The sequence below is a fragment of the Diabrotica virgifera genome, chromosome 1, assembly GCF_917563875.1.
Source record: "Diabrotica virgifera virgifera chromosome 1, PGI_DIABVI_V3a".
In the NCBI taxonomy this organism is placed as follows: Eukaryota; Metazoa; Arthropoda; class Insecta; order Coleoptera; family Chrysomelidae; genus Diabrotica; species Diabrotica virgifera.
The window spans coordinates 160,504,347-160,524,681 of record NC_065443.1 but is presented as its reverse complement, the minus strand read 5'-3'; the positions used below and the strand labels follow the sequence as shown (position 1 = coordinate 160,524,681).

The 20,335-nt window shown below is 35.8% G+C and overlaps 1 protein-coding gene across 1 annotated transcript in view; it reads right to left on the bottom strand.

Annotated features, from left to right (window-relative positions):
* LOC114340916 (cytochrome P450 4C1-like) overlaps positions 1–20,335 on the bottom strand; it is a 183,150-nt gene that overhangs the window by 133,399 nt on the left and 29,416 nt on the right. The window contains exon 3 of the mRNA XM_050645620.1: positions 13,645–13,845. Coding sequence (XP_050501577.1) covers positions 13,645–13,845 — 201 coding nt within the window. The remainder of the gene's footprint in view (positions 1–13,644; positions 13,846–20,335) is intronic.

Here is a 20,335-nt window from a genome sequence, read left to right as displayed (position 1 = left end):
AGATGCATCAAAGTCTTCTTTTGGCACTGGATGCGCTTTTTATATCTCCTCAAAAAGTATAGAAAACATGTTTACACTGGATCATAATTTTTCAATTTTTAATGCTGAAGCCATAGTAATTTATGAAGCATTAAAGTATTAAAGCAGTTAAAGTATGAGTTCCAATGACAGCTCCGCAACAGTTGCGTCTGATTCTTTGTCGGTTCTTTTAGCCATTGAGACTATGTTTTTACCCAGTAAAAACACAAATATTTACATTCTTCTAATTAAAAAATTATTTTTGAATTACACCATGAGCAAATAACAGTTAGATTTTTGTGGATTAAAGCTCACATAGGGCTCGAGTATAATGAGCATGTAGATATATTAGCTAAGAAAGCCATTGCTTCTGGTGTGAAAACAGATTATAAGCTCTGAATTCCAGATGTATTTATAAAAATGAAGAATGATCTAAACAAGCAGTGGAAACAAAAATATTATGAATATAGTCAACACTCCAACTCACAATATGCACTGATACAACCCACAATCCCGAGTGAATTTTGGTTTAAAAATTACTCTGTCCCACGTAGATATATTACATCTATTATCAGATTGAGAACTTTAAGTTCCAATTTATGTGAAGATTGTCAAATAGAAGCAGATTTAAACCATATTTTCTTTGAATGTACAAAATATATACAACAAACTGATGACTTAATAAAAAATTTAATCAAACATAAAATCCTTCCTCCCTATAACATTTGCTACCTTTTGTCATTAAATAATAAAACCGTGTATGACTATTTAACAGAATTTATTTCAAAAAGTAACCTTAACTTGTGAGCACAGTTAAACTAGTACCCTTGGTTTTACCCCATTTGTTTAAAACCTTCTTTCCGTGACCCAGTCTAGTTTGTGTATTAATTTAATGTCTTGATGGGTCCCTAGACGAGAAACGAGTAACCATGTTATTCCTTACTGATAATCAAATAGGTATTGTGATAATTACTTTCTTTTCTTTGCTTTAGGAAGAACTTAAAAAAGTTGTGACTGGCTAAATGGCAAAAGCCTGTGCCAAAAAAAAATGATTTAAATTCGGTATATTCATTAACTTAATAAAATAATGAGTATTTATTTTTGATTTGTTCTTAACGATTACTACTGCGTATATTTATTCCCGGATAGAACATTGTGTTCTTGTTTTCCTTGAGAAAAATTTCTCAGCTGTGTTCGAAATTTTTCTCATGGGTGGTAGGAGTGTGTAATGATATAAACGTCACATCTTTGTTATTTTATTTTCAAATAATTATTTTATTCTATCTTCTTTATTAATTCATTAAAAATTACCTTCTTATATTTGTTTAACCTGTTTTCCCGTTAAAACTTGTTTGGAGCCCTCTTTCGTTATTTATAGGCATATCTCAACATTCTTGTTTTATCTCAGCATAGAACATTCTTATTCAATTGTTCTGTGGTTCATGACAATGACATCCCACTCTAGTTTCTCGTTTCAAGTTTTAAGCCCCCACTCACGAAGTCTGTCAAGCGAAACCCCTCATGTCGAGATGAATGAATATTTTTTCTTTTAATTTTGAAAGCTATATTATATCCGTTGAAATTGACATTCTGTCAAAACAGAAATTAAAACGATTCTCCCGAAATATATGTAAAGAGAATTCCCGACATACAATATCTGATGTCGAGATTCTCTTTAATTTAAGTTTGAAGCAAGTAGCTGAGACACTAGCCAAGTAGCAAGATAAAGTGAAGTGACAGTGACAAAATGTCATGAATAAACTTTCTTAAAATTACTTAATGTCATAAATGATTAAGAATTTTTTAACGTAGAATAATTAGCTTAAATTGTTGTTTCTTTGTATTTTCAGGTAGTATAATTTTAAGTTTGTAAATATTGTAAAATTAATAAACTTTGTATTTTCAGAGCAACATCAATTTAGTTTAAAAAAAGTCAAAAGTCCCAAGTCCCAGTCTATAGTGGTGTAAAAAGTAACATATTACAAAACAACAATTTAACAAAATAGTCACACCTCCATCACAGCCTTTTCCATTGATAGAAGATTTAATCATAAAAACAGTAAACTGTAATTACTTTACAACATTAGATATTAACTCTGCGTTCTGGTCAATTCCAATGAAAATTGAAGATAAACATAAAACAGCATTTGTAACACAAGAGGGACATTTCCAATGGACCTGTCTACCATTTGGATTGAAGACATCACCAGCCATTTTCCAAAGAATACTGAGTAACATAATAAGAAAATATAAAATGTCAGATTTTGCAATAAACTTTATTGATGATATAATATTCTCTAAGACATTCACAGATCATATTTCACATATATCTACATTATTGGAAACAATTATGAAAGAAGGGTTTAAACTAAAATTCTCAAAATGCTCATTTGCGAAAAATAGCGCAAAATATTTGGGTCATATAATCGAAAAGAATTCGGTGAGACCATTAAAAGATTACCTGACCGCTGTAAAAGATTTTCCAGTTCCGGAAAGGAAAAAAAATATCCGTCAATTTTTGGGAAAAATAAATTTTCATCAAAAATTTATACCACACAGAGCAGTTACACTTGAACCGCTATATAACCTATTAAGGAAAGATGTTAAGTTCATCTGGACAAAAGAATGTCAAGAAGCCTTCGATAAGATAAAAAATTGGTTGTGTTCACAACCAATTCTGAAGATATTTGACCCAAACGTCCCAATTAAAATCTACACAGATGCATGCATGATTGGTGTGGGAGCTGTGCTAAAACAGGACGATGAAAATGGTAATAGTAGACCAGTGGCATATTTTTCAAAAAAATTAACAGAAACACAAAAGAAGAAAAAAGCAATATATCTAGAATGCTTAGCCATAAAAGAAGCTGTAAAATATTGGCAACATTGGCTAATGGGCAAAGAATTTAAGGTATATTCTGACCATAAACCCTTAGAAAATATGAATTTTAAAGCTAGAACTGATGAAGAATTAGGTGATTTGGCTTAGTACTTATCACAGTACAACTTTAGGGTTAAATATAATCCAGGGGCAACAAACCAAGAAGCGGACTCTCTGAGCAGAAATCCAGTATTAGAACCAGAGGAAAATTTGGACGATTTTCTTCAGTTTGTAAACCACTATTATAGTGATTTACAAATGAGTGAATCCATAAGAAAAATTAACTTAATAGATATCGCAGAGATACAACAAGATTAAAGAGATTTACACAATAGTAATTTGACATTTAAGAATGGAATCTATTATAGAAAAATAAGAAAAAGAGACAAAATTTTAATATCAGAAAATTTCAGTATAGATCTAATAAAAAGGACACATTACACCTACTGCCATTTAGGACAAACACAGATGATAAGCAAGATAACTCCATTTTATACAGCAAAAAACTTGTTAAAAAATATAAGAAAAATATGCAATAACTGTGAAATTTGTTTGAAAAACAAATCAAGAAGAAAACCCAAATATGGATGGATGTCACATTTAGGTCCAGCAAAACGACCATTTGAAATAGTTTCTATAGACACTAAGGAGGATTTGGTGGATGTCGGTCAACAAAGAAGTACCTCCATATATTAATTGACCATTTTACAAGGTACGTTTATATTTTAACATCACAAAATCAAAGTGCAACGGACTTTATAAAATTGACAAAAATGGTAACAGACAATTACCAAGTCGACATAGTGTTAGCAGATCAATACCCTGGAATAAACTCGAAAGAATACAAACAATTTCTTAAGAATAATAATACAAAACTAGTATTCACTGCTGCTGATGCACCATTTTCCAATGGGCTGAATGAAAGAGTAAACCAAACGCTCGTAAATAAAATAAGATGTAAAATAAATGAAACAAAAAACAAAGTTGCATGGTCAACAGTTGCACAAAAATGTGTAGCAGCCTACAATAAAACAGAGCATACGATAACAAGGTTTACTCCAAAATATCTAGTAGAAGGTGAAAACACAAACATACTACCTGATGAAATAAGACCTACAGTCACACAAGAAAAATTAAGTAAAGATAGAAAATTAGCATTGAAATATACATTAAAATCACATGAATGCAACAAAAGAAGATTTGATGCACATCGAAAAGACCTACAACTAAATGTTGGAGACCAGGTATACGTGGAAAATGGTAATAAATTAAACAGAGCAAAGCTAAACGAATTGCGAACTAGACCGACACAATTAAGAAGAAATGGTCGAATTCTATCTACGAATTGGACACTGGACACAGTAAAGAAGAGTCAAACCTGTTCCACATTACAAAACTAACACCGTTGTTTGAAGAATCCAAAAATGACCACACAAATACCTGTCTAGTTCTCACCTGAAGGGGGGGAGATGTAAAGAGGAATCCCGACATACAATATCTGCTGTCGAGATTCTCTTTAATTTAAGTTTGAAGCAAGTAGCTGAGACACTAGCCAAGTAGCAAGATAAAGTGAAGTGACAGTGACAAAATGTCATGAATAAACTTTCTTAAAATTACTTAATGTCATAAATGATTAAGAATTTTTTAACGTAGAATAATTAGCTTAAATTGTTATTTCTTTGTATTTTCAGGTAGTATAATTTTAAGTTTGTAAATATTATAAAATTAATAAACTTTGTATTTTCAGAGCAACATCAATTTAGTTTAAAAAAAGTCAAAAGTCCCAAGTCCCAGTCTATAGTGGTGTAAAAAGTAACATATTACATATATTAAATTTTAATATTTTTCAAAGAAAAGAAAGGTTTTCTGTGATTATATTTGTTTCCTATTATCCAACGATAAGAAACGAGTAAATAATATCTGTGTTTTGCATTCATTAAACAAGATAAGTTCAAAGTAAAACAGAAATGAGTTCTAAGTTGTGAAAATACTTCCAACAGGGAACGGACCAGGAGCAAATGGTTTTCGGTATGCTACACAGCAGTGTCCAACTGTAATGCAGAACGAGACTACAAACCTAATGCATCCGTACTACCAAGTAAGTCAAATAGATACTCAAGCTCCATCATCATGCTCAAATCAACCAATAGTAATCCAAATGATACCTATTGATAATGCAAGAACAATATCAGAGACAGCCAACAGTTACGCAACAGACCAACTTAAACTTTAAAAACAATACAGAAACACAGAGTGAAGATGATTTGATGTCAGATGAAGAACATGAAGAATCTCAAAATCTAAAAACCCATATCAAACGATAAGAACAAAAAGAAGAAAGTTTAAAAGTCCAACTTCAAAAGAAAATGAACATCCAATTACACTCTCAAATAGGTTCCAGTCACTTTGTAGCAGATGGATTTCTACTACAATATTTTATAAAAAAAAATATCCGTTAATTTTATATCCTATCCCAAGAAAAATATCTATTTTTCTAATTTATTTTGTGAGTTTAAATATCTTTAAAATTTCCTAAGCCGCTCCTGTTCGAAATATTTCAAAGTATTTCACGACAGTAAAATCGTAGGAAATTTCCTATTTATTTGTGTAGCATTTACCAACTACGTAGATAGTTATTGTGAAAACATTCATTATTCGAGAATGAATCCTCTAAAAGGTTTGGTGTTTTTCCTTTAAGTTTTGAGCGCTAAAAACCCTATGATATTATTGGTCAGAATTTTGAAAGATCGTTGAGTTCTCTCCGCCGATTGGTCAAATGTCAAACCGAAAGAAAGATCGGCTTGAAGCGTAGGAGAATTTTCAATAGGCAAGGTACGCCGCTGAAAATAAAGATAGTTCCAAAAACATGTCTGAAGAGTAAACATCTTTTTGTGTGGAACTCAACTAACAGACTCGTAGAAAGTCGCACTTTGCCGGCAAAAATGTTTTCTTCTTGTGGTAGAAGAACTGATGGATTTATAACATGTCAAGGAATATTATTACAATAGTTTCACAACATTTTACATGGATATATTCTTGTGAAACACTATTGTTATGCAGTTTGGTTTGCCGGCGGTAAAAAAAAAGAAGTGCGTGGTTCCTGGTTCCTGTTTTATGATGTTATAGTAACATTCCTGTATTGAAGATGATATTTGATTTGGTATCAATTTTATCCTGTTTCCAGTTTTGTAATGATTTGGATTTGAATGTCTTCCCTCCCCCAATCTCGAATGGAAAATTTTGAAGTTCCAAATGTGATATGTGACATGGATTTTTGTTTTAACGAGGTATGGATAATGTTTATTTTAAATAATTCAAAAGTGGATATTAATTTGGTAAAGGTTTTACATAATTAAATATTTTGTTTTCAACATGTATTCTCGGAAATTTTTATGTAAAGTAAAAAGGCAGTGACTTTTGACAGCCATGTCAAATTTTTGTTTTGGTACACTGCTAAAAATAAATAAGGTTAAAAATTGTAAAATCATGTATTTTGTTATTATTATTCATTTCTTGTTTGAGAATGTGTTTATTCTCAAAATAAAAATAAAAAGGTATAAAGGTTTAAATAAACATTATGAAATGTACACATCTTTATTTTTGTAACCTCTTTCTTTAAAAAAATTATTAACCAGATAACTAATACAAGTGAATTAAGTTTTAGAACAGAAGAAAATATAATGGCATAGAAGCCAATAATGATAAATAAGTAGCCCAGTATAACCCCAACGAGGAATCTACGATGAATGTCCCCCAGTTGCTTTCCAGTAAGTACTCGATATGAGAATTTGAGGATTTTTCAAACGGCGTCCCAATTAGTTTAAATAGTAGGAAAGTCCTCAAGTCTGTGTAAGTATCCTTTGCTTATTTGGTTATGTAGTTAGTCATCTTTAAACCCTCCTACCCCTCCCAACGAACCTACGACCTGCCAACGCACAAAAAATGAGCTGCCGTTCGCATGAAGGTTTGCGTGTCTGTTCCTTCTACTAGCCTCATTTCGACTCCCCAGTATCTCTATAGATAGTCTTTCCTTGATCCCATTAGAGCAGACACTTAAAACGCCTCAACTTCCACAGGAAACCTCTGTAACTGATACCAATAAAAGTCCACCGAACTCAAACCCCCCTCCAATTTGTATATGTGGCGTTTATAACTATAGCAAAACGATAGATAGTTTAGCGCAAGCAGTACAAAAAGAGAGTTACTATACTAAAGCCTTAACAAACAATACAATAAAATTTTTCCCAAAGACACATGAATCCTACAGAAAACTAATACACCATTTACGAGAAGAAAACATCGTCCACCCTACATATCAACCTAAGGAAGAGAGAGCTTACAGGGCAGTTATTCGAGACCTACATTATTCCTTTCCGATAGATGAAATAAAAGCGGAAATCCAGAAAAAGGGACATAAAATAAGGAACGTTACAAATGTCAGACAAAGATTGAGCCGTGAACTGTTGCCTTTATTTTTTGTCGACCTCGAGCCTCAAACGAACAACAAGGAAATATTTGAACTGCAGTATATACAACATTGTAAAATAAGGGTGGAACCACCGAGAATTAAAAGAAATATACCACAATGTACACGATGCCAAGAATATGGCCATACTAAAACTTACTGTGCAAAACCATATAATTGCGTAAAATGCGCTGGATCACACAACACAAAGGATTGCAAGAAACCAAAGAACACGCCAGAAATTTGCACTCATTGCAACGGAGACCATCCTTGTAATTATAGAGGATGTTCTGTTTATCGTGAACTACTAAATGCCAGATACAATGACAAATCAAAACAAATCACCACCCAAAATCCTGTCAATACTCCCAATGTAAATATACCTACCCAACATCATAGCCATAATTTCAACAGGATTAATTATAGAGATGCTGTCATTGGAAACATAAATGAAAACAACAAAAATAACAATGAATTAGCAGATCAACTATCAGATTTCCTAAACGAATTCAAAAATATGTTCTCTCAACTCTTAAACCAAAATGGCATGATTTTAACCATGTTAACCACAGTCATTAACAAAGTAACAAAATAATGACAAAGTCGTTACGAATTGCGTCGTGGAATGCTAATGGCATTTCAAACCATATACTAGAAATATCACTATTTTTAAAAATTAATAATATAGACATTCTCTTAATATCTGAAAGCCATGCCACAGAAAGAACGGTTACTAAGATACCTTACTATACTGTGTACTACGCAAACCATCCAGACGGAGGAGCACATGCAGGTTCTGCCATTATTATTAAATCAAAAATTACTTTAATCAAAAAAACACTATGCAGTCCAACCTTACATTACTGAAAAAATCCAAGCAGCAATCATTAAACTTGAAACAAATACCTCTCTCAGTGTAGCATCTATCTACAGCTCAGCTAGACATCCCATTTCAAGCGAAGAGTATCATGATTTTATACAAACTCTTGGATCCAAATTCATAGTAGCAGGAGACTGGAACGCCAAACACACCACATGGGGTTCCAGATTAATCACGCCTAAAGGTCGAGCATTAATGAATACTATTCAACAAAATAACTTAAGATATTTATCAACAGGAGAACCCATATACTGGCCTACAGACCCCAACAAAATCCCAGATTTGGTAGATTTTGCTGTAACAAAAGGGATATCTGACATCCATAGTGCTATAGAGTCAAACTTCGATTTAACATCAGACCACAGCATAATAATAATAACTTTAAGCACACACATAATATGGAGAAGATTAAGACCCAAACTGTTAACTAAAGGAACAAACTGGGATATTTTCCAAAATTCTGTAAATAGTTACAAATATTAGACTAGATTATAGGATAAAAGACAACCAGGAGGTAGAGGAAGTAGTAAACTATTTAACAACAGTTTTACAAACAGCATGGTGGGAAGCAACACCGCAGCGTTAAAGAAGTGTGCAAGAAAACCATAATATTCCCCTCCATATAAGAGAACTTGTAGCAGAAAAGATAAGAGCTCGACGCATATGGCAACAAAGGAGAAATCCATTAAATAAAACATATCTTAATAGGATAAGTCATAGACTAAATAGAATACTACGTGAGGAAAAAAACGACTCCTTCCAGTTTTATGTTTCGAACCTCTCTCGTTGCAGAGCATCTTGCAACTCTATTCTCAGCACCAGAAACCAATGACGATGAAGCTGGCAGATGACGATATAAAAAAGTACCTCGAAACTCCATGTCAACTATCTCTTCCTCTGACAACAGATACTCCGACAGAGGTTCGACAACAAATAAAAATGCTAAATCCTCAGAAAGCTCCTGGCTATGATTTGATAACAGGAGAATTACTTCAGAAGCTACCGAGAAAAGCAGTGGTGTTATTAACAGTAATATACATCAGCATACTTCATCTTCGCTACTTTCCAATACAATGGAAATTAGCTCAAATTACTATGATTCCGAAACCTGGTAAACCCGCAACACAAGCAAATTCATATCGCCCGATATAATGTCGAAAGTGTTAGAACGTCTACTATTACATAAAATTGAGCAAGTTGTCCCCATAAACGAAATTATACAACATTAATTCGGATTTAGGCGTGAACACTCAACCATACAACAATGCCACAGAATAGTAAATATAATTAAAACAACTCTTGAAGAGAAAAAGTTTTGCGCTGGAGTGTTTCTCGATATACAAGAGGCATTTGATAGGGTATGGCATCAAGGTCTCCTCTATAAACTGAAATTACACCTAACAGACCAACTCTACTTTATTTTAAAATCATATCTTACTGAACGATATTTCCAAGTCAAAATTGAAGACAACTTCTCAAATTACCACATCATCTAATCTGGCGTATCACAGGGTAGCGTTCTCGGCCCATTTCTATATCTGATATATACAGTCGACGTTCCAACCAGAAATGATACCTTCTTAGCTACTTTTGCCGATGATACGGGAATCTTAGCAGTGGATGTCGACCCTAATGTAGCATCACAAAAAGTTCAAAATCATTTAGATCAATTACAAAACTGGCTCAAGCGATGGAAAATAAATGTTAATGCCAGCAAATCAGTACAAATTACTTTTACAACCAGAAAATCTACATGTCCTCAAGTTTCTATAAATAATACTCCGATTCCCATCAAGCCAGTTGTCAAATACTTGGGATTGCATCTGGATGAAAAACTCATATGTAAAACACACATTAGAATTAAACGTAAACAATTAGATCTTAAACTAAAAAATATGAACTGGCTATTTAACAAGAAGTCTCAGTTATCTCTTGAAAATAAACTGCTTCTGTACAAAGCTATACTTATACCAGTTTGGTCTTACGGAATAGAACTATGGGGCTGCAGTAAACTTTTAAATACGAGGATACTCCAAACATTCCAATCCAAAATTGTCCGTATGATAAGTAAAGCTCCATGGTATGTATCCAACCAGACACCTCACAATGATCTGCACATCCCACTAATCAAGGATTTAATAAATAATCGTTCAATAAAATATAAAAATCGCACCACTGACCAAACCAACGAATTGATAAATAATTTATTCACCCAACCACTTGCTAACAGAAGACTAAAGAGAATATGGCCAGACGACCTACCACAATAAACAATAATACTTAGAGAACCGTCACTGGATGGTACCTAACTCACCTTAATTTACTTTCAAACTATGTACTTATTACTTTGTGTTTAGAGTAGATTGTAAAACTGCAGTGTATCAAAAAAAATTTGAAAGCTAGGTACTTAAGGTAATGACTGACGTGATAGCCACATTTTTAAACAGACGTTTAAATTACGGTAAGTAATCATCACTGTACATATTTTTCTAAGCCTATATCCGTAATTTTTTTTATGTTCTTTCTTCCTATCTAACCTTACTTTTATACTGTTTATTTTCATACGGCATGGTAAAATTATTTATATTATCTATTATCTTCATATGCATGTATTAATCCACAAATATTTAACTACTAATATTAATTGTTACTATTAATTTTGTTTCATCCGAGATGAAAATAATAAAATACTAGTTCACGAAAGGGAAGTCAAAAAGAGATGGAGAAAGTACTTTGACAGCTTATTAAATGAAGAATTTGACAGACAGCCTGTACAGTCAACGGAGACAGTAGCAGCAATGGTCACCAAAATAACCAACGAGGAAGTGGCTCAAGCGCTTCAAAAAATAAAGAAAGGAAAAGCGATAGGACCAGATGATATTCCTGGGGAAGTATGGAGAGCATTGGGAGAGACAGGAACAAGGTGGCTAGAAGGTCTATTTAATAGAATTATGGAAGTCGGACAAATGCCAGACGAATGGAGAAGCAGTATACTGGTACCTGTTTACAAAAACAAGGGAGATATACAACAATGTACAAACAACAGGGCTATAAAACTGCTTAGCCACACCATGAAAATATGGGAAAGAGTAATTGATAGACGGATACGTGAAGAGACCGAAATATCCGAGAATCAATTTGGCTTTATGCAGAGTAGATCAACAACAGATGCAATTTTCATTATAGGCAGTTGATGGAAAAATACAGGAGTAAAGAAACAAACGCTCATATGGTATTCATTGATCTTGAGAAAGCATATGATAGAGTTCCTCGAGAGATTCTGTGGTGGGCACTCAATAAGAAAGGAGTCCCTGGTGAATATGTAAAGATTGTGAGGGATATGTATGAGGGAGTAACGACTAGTGTTAGGACAGGTGTGGGAGAGACTGATAAATTTCATGTGAAAGTAGGATTGCACCAAGGCTCTGTGCTTAGTCCGTATTTATTCTCATTCGTTTTGGACCAGATAACAGCGAAACTACAGGGTAACATTCCATGGTGCTTAATGTATGCTGATGATGTCGTGTTAGTAGGTAATAGTGAAAGAGACTTAGAACCAAAACTGGAACAGTGGAGACAAGGTCTGGAGGAAAAAGGTTTAAAACTTAGTAGGACAAAAACAGAGCATTTGGAATGTTCATTTAAAGATGGAGCTACTACAAATAAAATGGTACCTTTGGACGGTGAAATGATTGTGAAAAGCAATAGCTTTAAGTATCTAGGATCGTTTATGAAAAAACAAAAGATGTAGATCTTTGAAACACATTTCTAAGAGCTGGTGTTTGGATCTTCGATTCTATTCAAAAAATTTTTCCCAGCCCGAAGTAGTGGATGTGTGAATTGTTCGTAAGGGGATTTTTCCGCATTCTCTATTTCATTTGTTTATCTAGGATCGGTATTACAGAGTAATGGAGAAATAGATGGAGATGCATGCAGTAGAATTAGGGCTGGATGGATGAAGTGGAAAGAAGCGAGTGGTGTTGTGTGACAGAAAAATTCCAATGAAGCTGAAGGGAAAACTCTATAAAACAGTCATAAGACCGGCTATGATGTAGGGAACTGAATGTTGGGCAGTGAAAAAGAAAGAGGAACAACGAATGCATGTGGCGGAAATGAGAATGCTTAGATGGATGAGTTGAGTGACAAAGAAGAATAAAATTAGAAATGAGTATATTAGGGGAAGTCTTGGTGTAGCACCAATTGATGCCAAAATGAGAGAGCATAGGTTAAGATGGTTTGGTCATGTTCAACGTCGAGACGTTAATCGTCCAATACGAAGAATAGCTGAAGTGCAGATTCCTGGAAGGAGTAGGAGAGGAAGATCAAAGAAGACCTGGGGGGAGACGATAAGGCAGGACATGTTGGTAAAGGGGATTTCCATTGATATGACCCAAGATAGAATTGTGTGGAGAAATGCAATTAGGGAAGCCGACCCCGCATAGGGATAAGGCAAAGAGAATGATGATGATGACTATTAATTTTGTTTAATCTTGCCTTTCTACATTTCTGGATTATTTCTTGAATGGGATGGCAAGGATATCTTTTATTTTTTCTTGTTGTCTCGTATAGTTGTATGTATTCTAGTTTTTTAGATAATCTCCCAAAATCTGAACTACCCTTCACTCCATGGTAGGACTTCCTTAGCTGGAGCCCCCAATGTCGCCGACGATGCAGCGATAACCGCAACTAGACACCTAGCAACCAACTGACACCTTTAGGCCTGGTGGCCAGAAGATCCACGTCCCCAGAGCCAGTGTAGAAAGAGCAGCAAGACACCAAGAACCCGCAGACAGATACCAAGTGCCATCGAATAAGTACCTACAATCTCTAATCTGTTAAGTTTCGGCAATGTCTTTTATATTATCTTTTATTACATTAATTATGTCTTTTATGAAAAATAAACATGACTAGTTAAATTATTGTTTTATTTTTTCCATTCTGAATTTTCAGGGTTCATGTTTTTGATTAAGACAAGGTGGACTCACAACTTGGGAGATTGAGCTAGTTTATGGTAGACCATAACTATCGTAGTTGGTTGAAATATTATTTTACAATATTATTTCAGTTATCTGGGGTAGTTTACCGTATCACTTTATTTCAATTATCTGGGTTAGTTTATCGTATCAATTTTGACCAAAAATTTTTCACCTTAGAGAAGAAATGGGAACCATCCCCAAGATAAAAGCGCACATCGCCATAGGGTAGACTTTGAATTAGGAGATAAGTAGAGGCTATTCCCAAATTTTATTAAGATTCATGCAGTAGGATAGAATTCGGAAGTAATATCCTATTTTTGCATTTATTGACTGGCGTAAACCTTTAAGGAATGCACTATTTTCTGGAACACCCTTGATATGTATATGTTTGTGTTTGTGTGTATTATGCATATGTTATTTTTACCTGTACTAACTAATAATCCATCGCCTAACCATCCTTTTAGATAATCATATTGAGCAGCTTTATCAATATATTCCGTTGAACTTAATATGTGTTCCACGAATTTTTCGTCTGTGGCAACCAAGACCACACTAAATGGTCCATCATAAACTTTGAATAATTTGCCATATTCTTGTATAAACCTCATAAAAATGTCCAAATACACTGAAAATAACAAATAATTACAACTAGTGGAGTCACTGAAGGTTTTCACCTCCTATTTCGTTGAACCTTCATCGATTTTCATGAAAATTGGTGAGTAGTTAGAAAATACTTCAAGGAACAAAGCTGAGATGATGCCCACGTACGCTTTTACCCTGGGGGTGGATGGCACCCCTTCTCGAATGTGAAAATTTTTTATTAAAAATAATACCAGAAATCGATAGAGGGGCAACTTTTAAGCAAAATTTGTTATATAAAGTTATTAGCATAAATCATTACTTTTTGAGTTATTAAATATCAAAAACTTTATTTTTTCTGAAAAAAATACATGTTTTAAAGCTCTTTTTCAAGTATTACTCAAAAACTAGAAGCTTTTGTAAAAAATCTATTATTACAAAATTAAAGACAATAAAATGTTTAATACACTTCCCACTTAAAGAACTGAACTAATGTTATTTCAAAGTGAGTTATGGGTAATTGAATATAAATTTTTTTCGACGAGTACTCAAATCTAAGTATTCAAACTTACATAACGGGAAAACGATGAATTATATAGAATATACTTGTTTAACACTTGTCAAAGTACTTCGGAATACCTATCAAATGAGCTCTAGTAGAAGTTAATAGCATCAAAAATAGGCAAGTTATGATGAAAATAAGAGAACCCTTTCGATTTTTTTAGGAAAAAGTGAAAAATAAAACATACGCCATTTCCACAAAAAATAAAATTTGTAGTAATCCTTAAAAGAATTTCTTTAGGTTAACATAGTTAATGATTTCAATAATTTTGACCGGTTTAGAATGCATATTTTTGAAAAAAAAAGATATAATTTAAAAAAATCAGAATTTTTAAAATTATCCTACTTTTCATTTTCTTTTGATAATAACTCCAAAAATGCTCAATATACGTAAAAAATGATTTAAAACTAAATTTTAGTTTTTTTCTGTTTCAAATACTTTACCGATTTTGCTACTTCCTTAGAGTAAAAAATAACCGAGATAGAAATGTTTAAAATTTAAATTTTGCCATGTAACCGGGGCCATTTAACCTTTTATTTTCTAAAAAACTAAGAGGTTTAAAAGACTAACTTCGACGTTTTTTAATAGTTCTTGGAATCAACTTTTAATTAGTTGTTAGGTGAACCTGATATCTTAAAAATTAACGGAGTTATTTACAAAAAAACAATAACATTTTTTGGAAATATTTTTAAAACATACATTTTGAAACATTTTGGTGCATAAATTTTAATGCTATCAACTTGTTCGAGCGCCTATTTGATATATATTTCTATGAACTTTGACAAATGTTTAATAATTTTATGTTATAAAATTTATATTTAAGCTTGAATACTTAGATTTGGGTACTCGACGAAAGACATATACATTCAATTACCTATAACTCACTTTTTTGTTAAAACTTATAGTTTTTGAGTTATTTATGAAAAATCGGTTAAAAACATGCATTTTTCTCACGAAAAATTAAAATCTTTGATCTTTAATAACTCAAATAGTTTTGATTTATTTTAATAACTTTATATAACAAATTTTGCTTATAATTTGTCCCTCTATCGGATTGTGGGGTTATTTTTAATAAAATATTTTTCACGCTCGAGGAGGCGTGGCATCCACCTCCAGGGTGCAGAAGCGCAAGTTGGCACCATGCCACCTTTGTTCCTTGGGATATCCTTTAACCACTCACCAATTTTCATGCAAATCGATGGAGGTTCAACGAAATCGGAGGTAATAGCTCATATCCACCTTCAGTGACTGCACTAAACTATAAAGTTTAGAATTACCTTTTTAAATTATTGGATACCAATAAATAACAATAAATAATCGTACATACAAACGAGAAAACTGGAATATCTAGGCCACATAATGAGAGGGGAAAAATACTCCCTGCCAAGACTCATAATCCAAGGAAACATCTCGGGAAAGAGAAACGTGGGACGTAGGAGGATATCCTGGTTGCGAAATTTAAGGTAATAGTACGGGTGCAGCTCAATAAAATTGTTCAGAGCTGCAGCCAACAAAGTTAAGATTGCTGTGATGGTAACCAACCTCCGATAGGAGACTGTACTTCAAGAAGAAGAATCGTACCTCTTTACAATGAAAGAAAGCATTTTAATTTTTAAAAAGCATATGATTTAACATCGAAAACATATGATCTAACCTCACACGTTTCTTAGTGTAGGAATATAGCGAAGCATCGTACCTCAACAGGCACATCGCCACGCACATCGCCGAAGAAACAGATCAATGCATTTAAATAGCAGTGAACATAGTGGAGTATCGTTCCTCGCCATTCACATTCTTTAAAAAGAGAGAAACTCAACTTATTACCTACAAAAGTGTACAACATCAATCCCAAATAGACTACTTGATGATAAGGAAAAAAAAACAGACATACGTGAATGCAAGGACTGCAAGGTAATAGTTAGTGAGACAGTAAGCCAACAACATAAGCTGCTTGTTATGGACATCGAAGTAAAAAGTGAAACTAAACAAAAATATCGGAGAGGACCACAAAAAATCAAGTGGTGGATGCTAAAACACGAAAAGGAAGGTCTATTCAGGGAAAGAATAGTAGAAAAAATATGTTGGAACATCAAAGGAAGCCCTATCACAATTTGGAGAAAAATGGCCAATATTATTAGAGAGACGGCTATTGAAATACTTGGGAAAACGTCAGGAAAGGAGTTTGAGGATAAAGAGACTTGGTGGTGTTCAAATGAAGTACAAGGAAAAATAAAAGAGAAGGGAAAATTATATAAAAAGTGGCAAGAAACCAGATCGGACATAGATTTACAAAACTATATGGTCGCCAAAAAGGAAGCGAAAGTAGCAGTAGCAACAGCTAAATCAGAAGCGTATTCAAACCTATACGATCAACTTGATACCAGGGAAGATATATAAAATAGCCAAACAGAGAGCAAAAAAAGCAAGAGATTTTAATCAGATTAGATATACCGAGATGAAAATAATCAAATACTAATTCACGAAACGGATGTCAAAAAGAGATGGAGAAAGTATTTTGACAGTTTACCTGAGTTATTTAACCTGTGGAGTTAACGGAGACAGTAACAGCAATGGTTACCAGAATAACAAACGGGAAAGCGGCTCAACCGCTTCAAAAAATAAAGAAAGGAAAAGCAGTCGGATTAGACGATATTCCTGGGGAAGTATGGAGAGCATTTGGAGAGACAGGAATATCTTGGCTAGCAGGCCTATTTAATAGAATTATGGAAGTTGGACAAATGCCAGACGAATAGAGAAGCAGTATATTAGTACCTGTCTACAAAAACCAGGGAGACATACAACAATGCACAAACTACAGGGCTATAAAACTACTTAGCCACACCATGAAAATATGGGACAGAGTAATTGATAGACGGATACGTGAAGAAACCGAAATATCCGATAATCAATTTGGCTTTATGCAGGGCAGATCAACACCAGATGCAATATTCATTGTAAGGCAACTGATGGAAAATACAGGAATAAAGAGACCAACGCTCATATGGTATTCATTGATCTTGAGAAAGCATATGATAGAGTTCCTCGAGAGATTCTTTGGTGGGCACTCAATAAGAAAGGAGTCCCTGGCGAATGTGTAAGGCAGGACATGTTGGTAAAGGGGATTAACATTAATATGACCCAAGATAGAAGTGTGTGGAGAAATGGAATTGGGGAAGCGGACCCCGCATAGGTATAAGGCAAAGAGAATTATGACGAATAGTCGTGGCACACACACACACACACACACACACACACACACAGACACACACACAGACACACACACAGACACAGACACACACACAGACACAGACACACACACAGACACAGACACACACACAGACACAGACACACACACAGACACAGACACACACACACAGACACAGACACACACACAGACACAGACACACACACAGACACAGACACACACACAGACACAGACACACACACAGACACAGACACACACACAGACACAGACACAGACACACACACAGACACAGACACACACACAGACACAGACACAGACACAGACACACACACAGACACAGACACACACACAGACACAGACACACACACAGACACAGACACACACACAGACACAGACACACACACAGACACCGACACACACACAGACACAGACACACACACAGACACAGACACACACACAGACACAGACACAGACACAGACACAGACACAGACACACACACAGACACAGACACACACACAGACACAGACACACACACAAACACAGACACACACACAGACACAGACACACACACAGACACAGACACACACACAGACACAGACACACACACAGACACAGACACACACACAGACACAGACACACACACAGACACAGACACACACACAGACACAGACACACACACAGACACAGACACACACACAGACACAGACACACACACAGACACAGACACACACACAGACACAGACACACACACAGACACAGACACACACACAGACACAGACACACACACAGACACAGACACACACACAGACACAGACACACACACACACAGACACAGACACACACACAGACACAGACACACACACACAGACACAGACACACACACACAGACACAGACACACACACACAGACACAGACACACACACACAGACACAGACACACACACAGACACAGACACACACACACAGACACAGACACACACACACAGACACAGACACACACACACAGACACAGACACACACACAGACACAGACACACACACACAGACACAGACACACAAACACAGACACAGACACACACACACAGACACAGACACACACACACAGACACAGACACAGACACACACACACAGACACAGACACACACACACAGACACAGACACACACACACACAGACACAGACACACACACACAGACACAGACACACACACACAGACACAGACACACACACACAGACACAGACACACACACACAGACACAGACACACACACACAGACACAGACACACACACACAGACACAGACACACACACACAGACACAGACACAGACACACACACACAGACACAGACACACACACACAGACACAGACACACACACAGACACAGACACAGACACACACACAGACACAGACACAGACACACACACAGACACAGACACAGACACAGACACACACACAGACACAGACACAGACACAGACACACACAGACACAGACACAGACACAGACACACACACAGACACAGACACACACACAGACACAGACACACACACAGACACAGACACACACACAGACACAGACACACACACAGACACAGACACAGACACAGACACACACACAGACACAGACACACACACACACAGACACACACAGACACACACAGACACACACAGACACACACAGACACACACAGCCACACACAGACACACACAGACACACACAGACACACACAGCCACACACAGACACACACAGACACACACAGACACACACAGACACACACAGACACACACAGACACACACAGACACACACAGACACACACAGACACACACAGACACACACAGACACACACAGACACACACAGACACACACAGACACACACAGACACACACAGACACACACAGACACACACAGACACACACAGACACACACAGACACACACAGACACACACAGACACACACAGACACACACAGATACACACAGACACACACAGACACACACAGACACACACAGACACACACAGACACACACAGACACACACAGACACACAGACACACAGACACACACAGACACACACAGACAGACACACACAGACACACACACACAGACACACACACACAGACACACACACACAGACACACACACACAGACACACACACACACAGACACACACACACACAGACACACACACACACAGACACACACAGACACACACACAGACACACACACACAGACACACACACACAGACACACACACACAGACACACACACACAGACACACACACACAGACACACACACACACAGACACACACACAGACACACACAGACACACACACACACAGACACACACACACAGACACACACACACAGACACACACACACACAGACACACACACACACAGACACACACACACAGACACACACACACACAGACACACACACAGACACACACAGACACACACACACACAGACACACACACACACAGACACACACACACACAGACACACACACACACAGACACACACACACACAGACACACACACACACACAGACACACACACACAGACACACACACACACAGACACACACACACACAGACACACACACACACAGACACACACACACAGACACACACACACAGACACACACACACACAGACACACACACACACAGACACACACACACACAGACACACACACACACAGACACACACACACAGACACACACACACAGACACACACACACACAGACACACACACACACAGACACACACA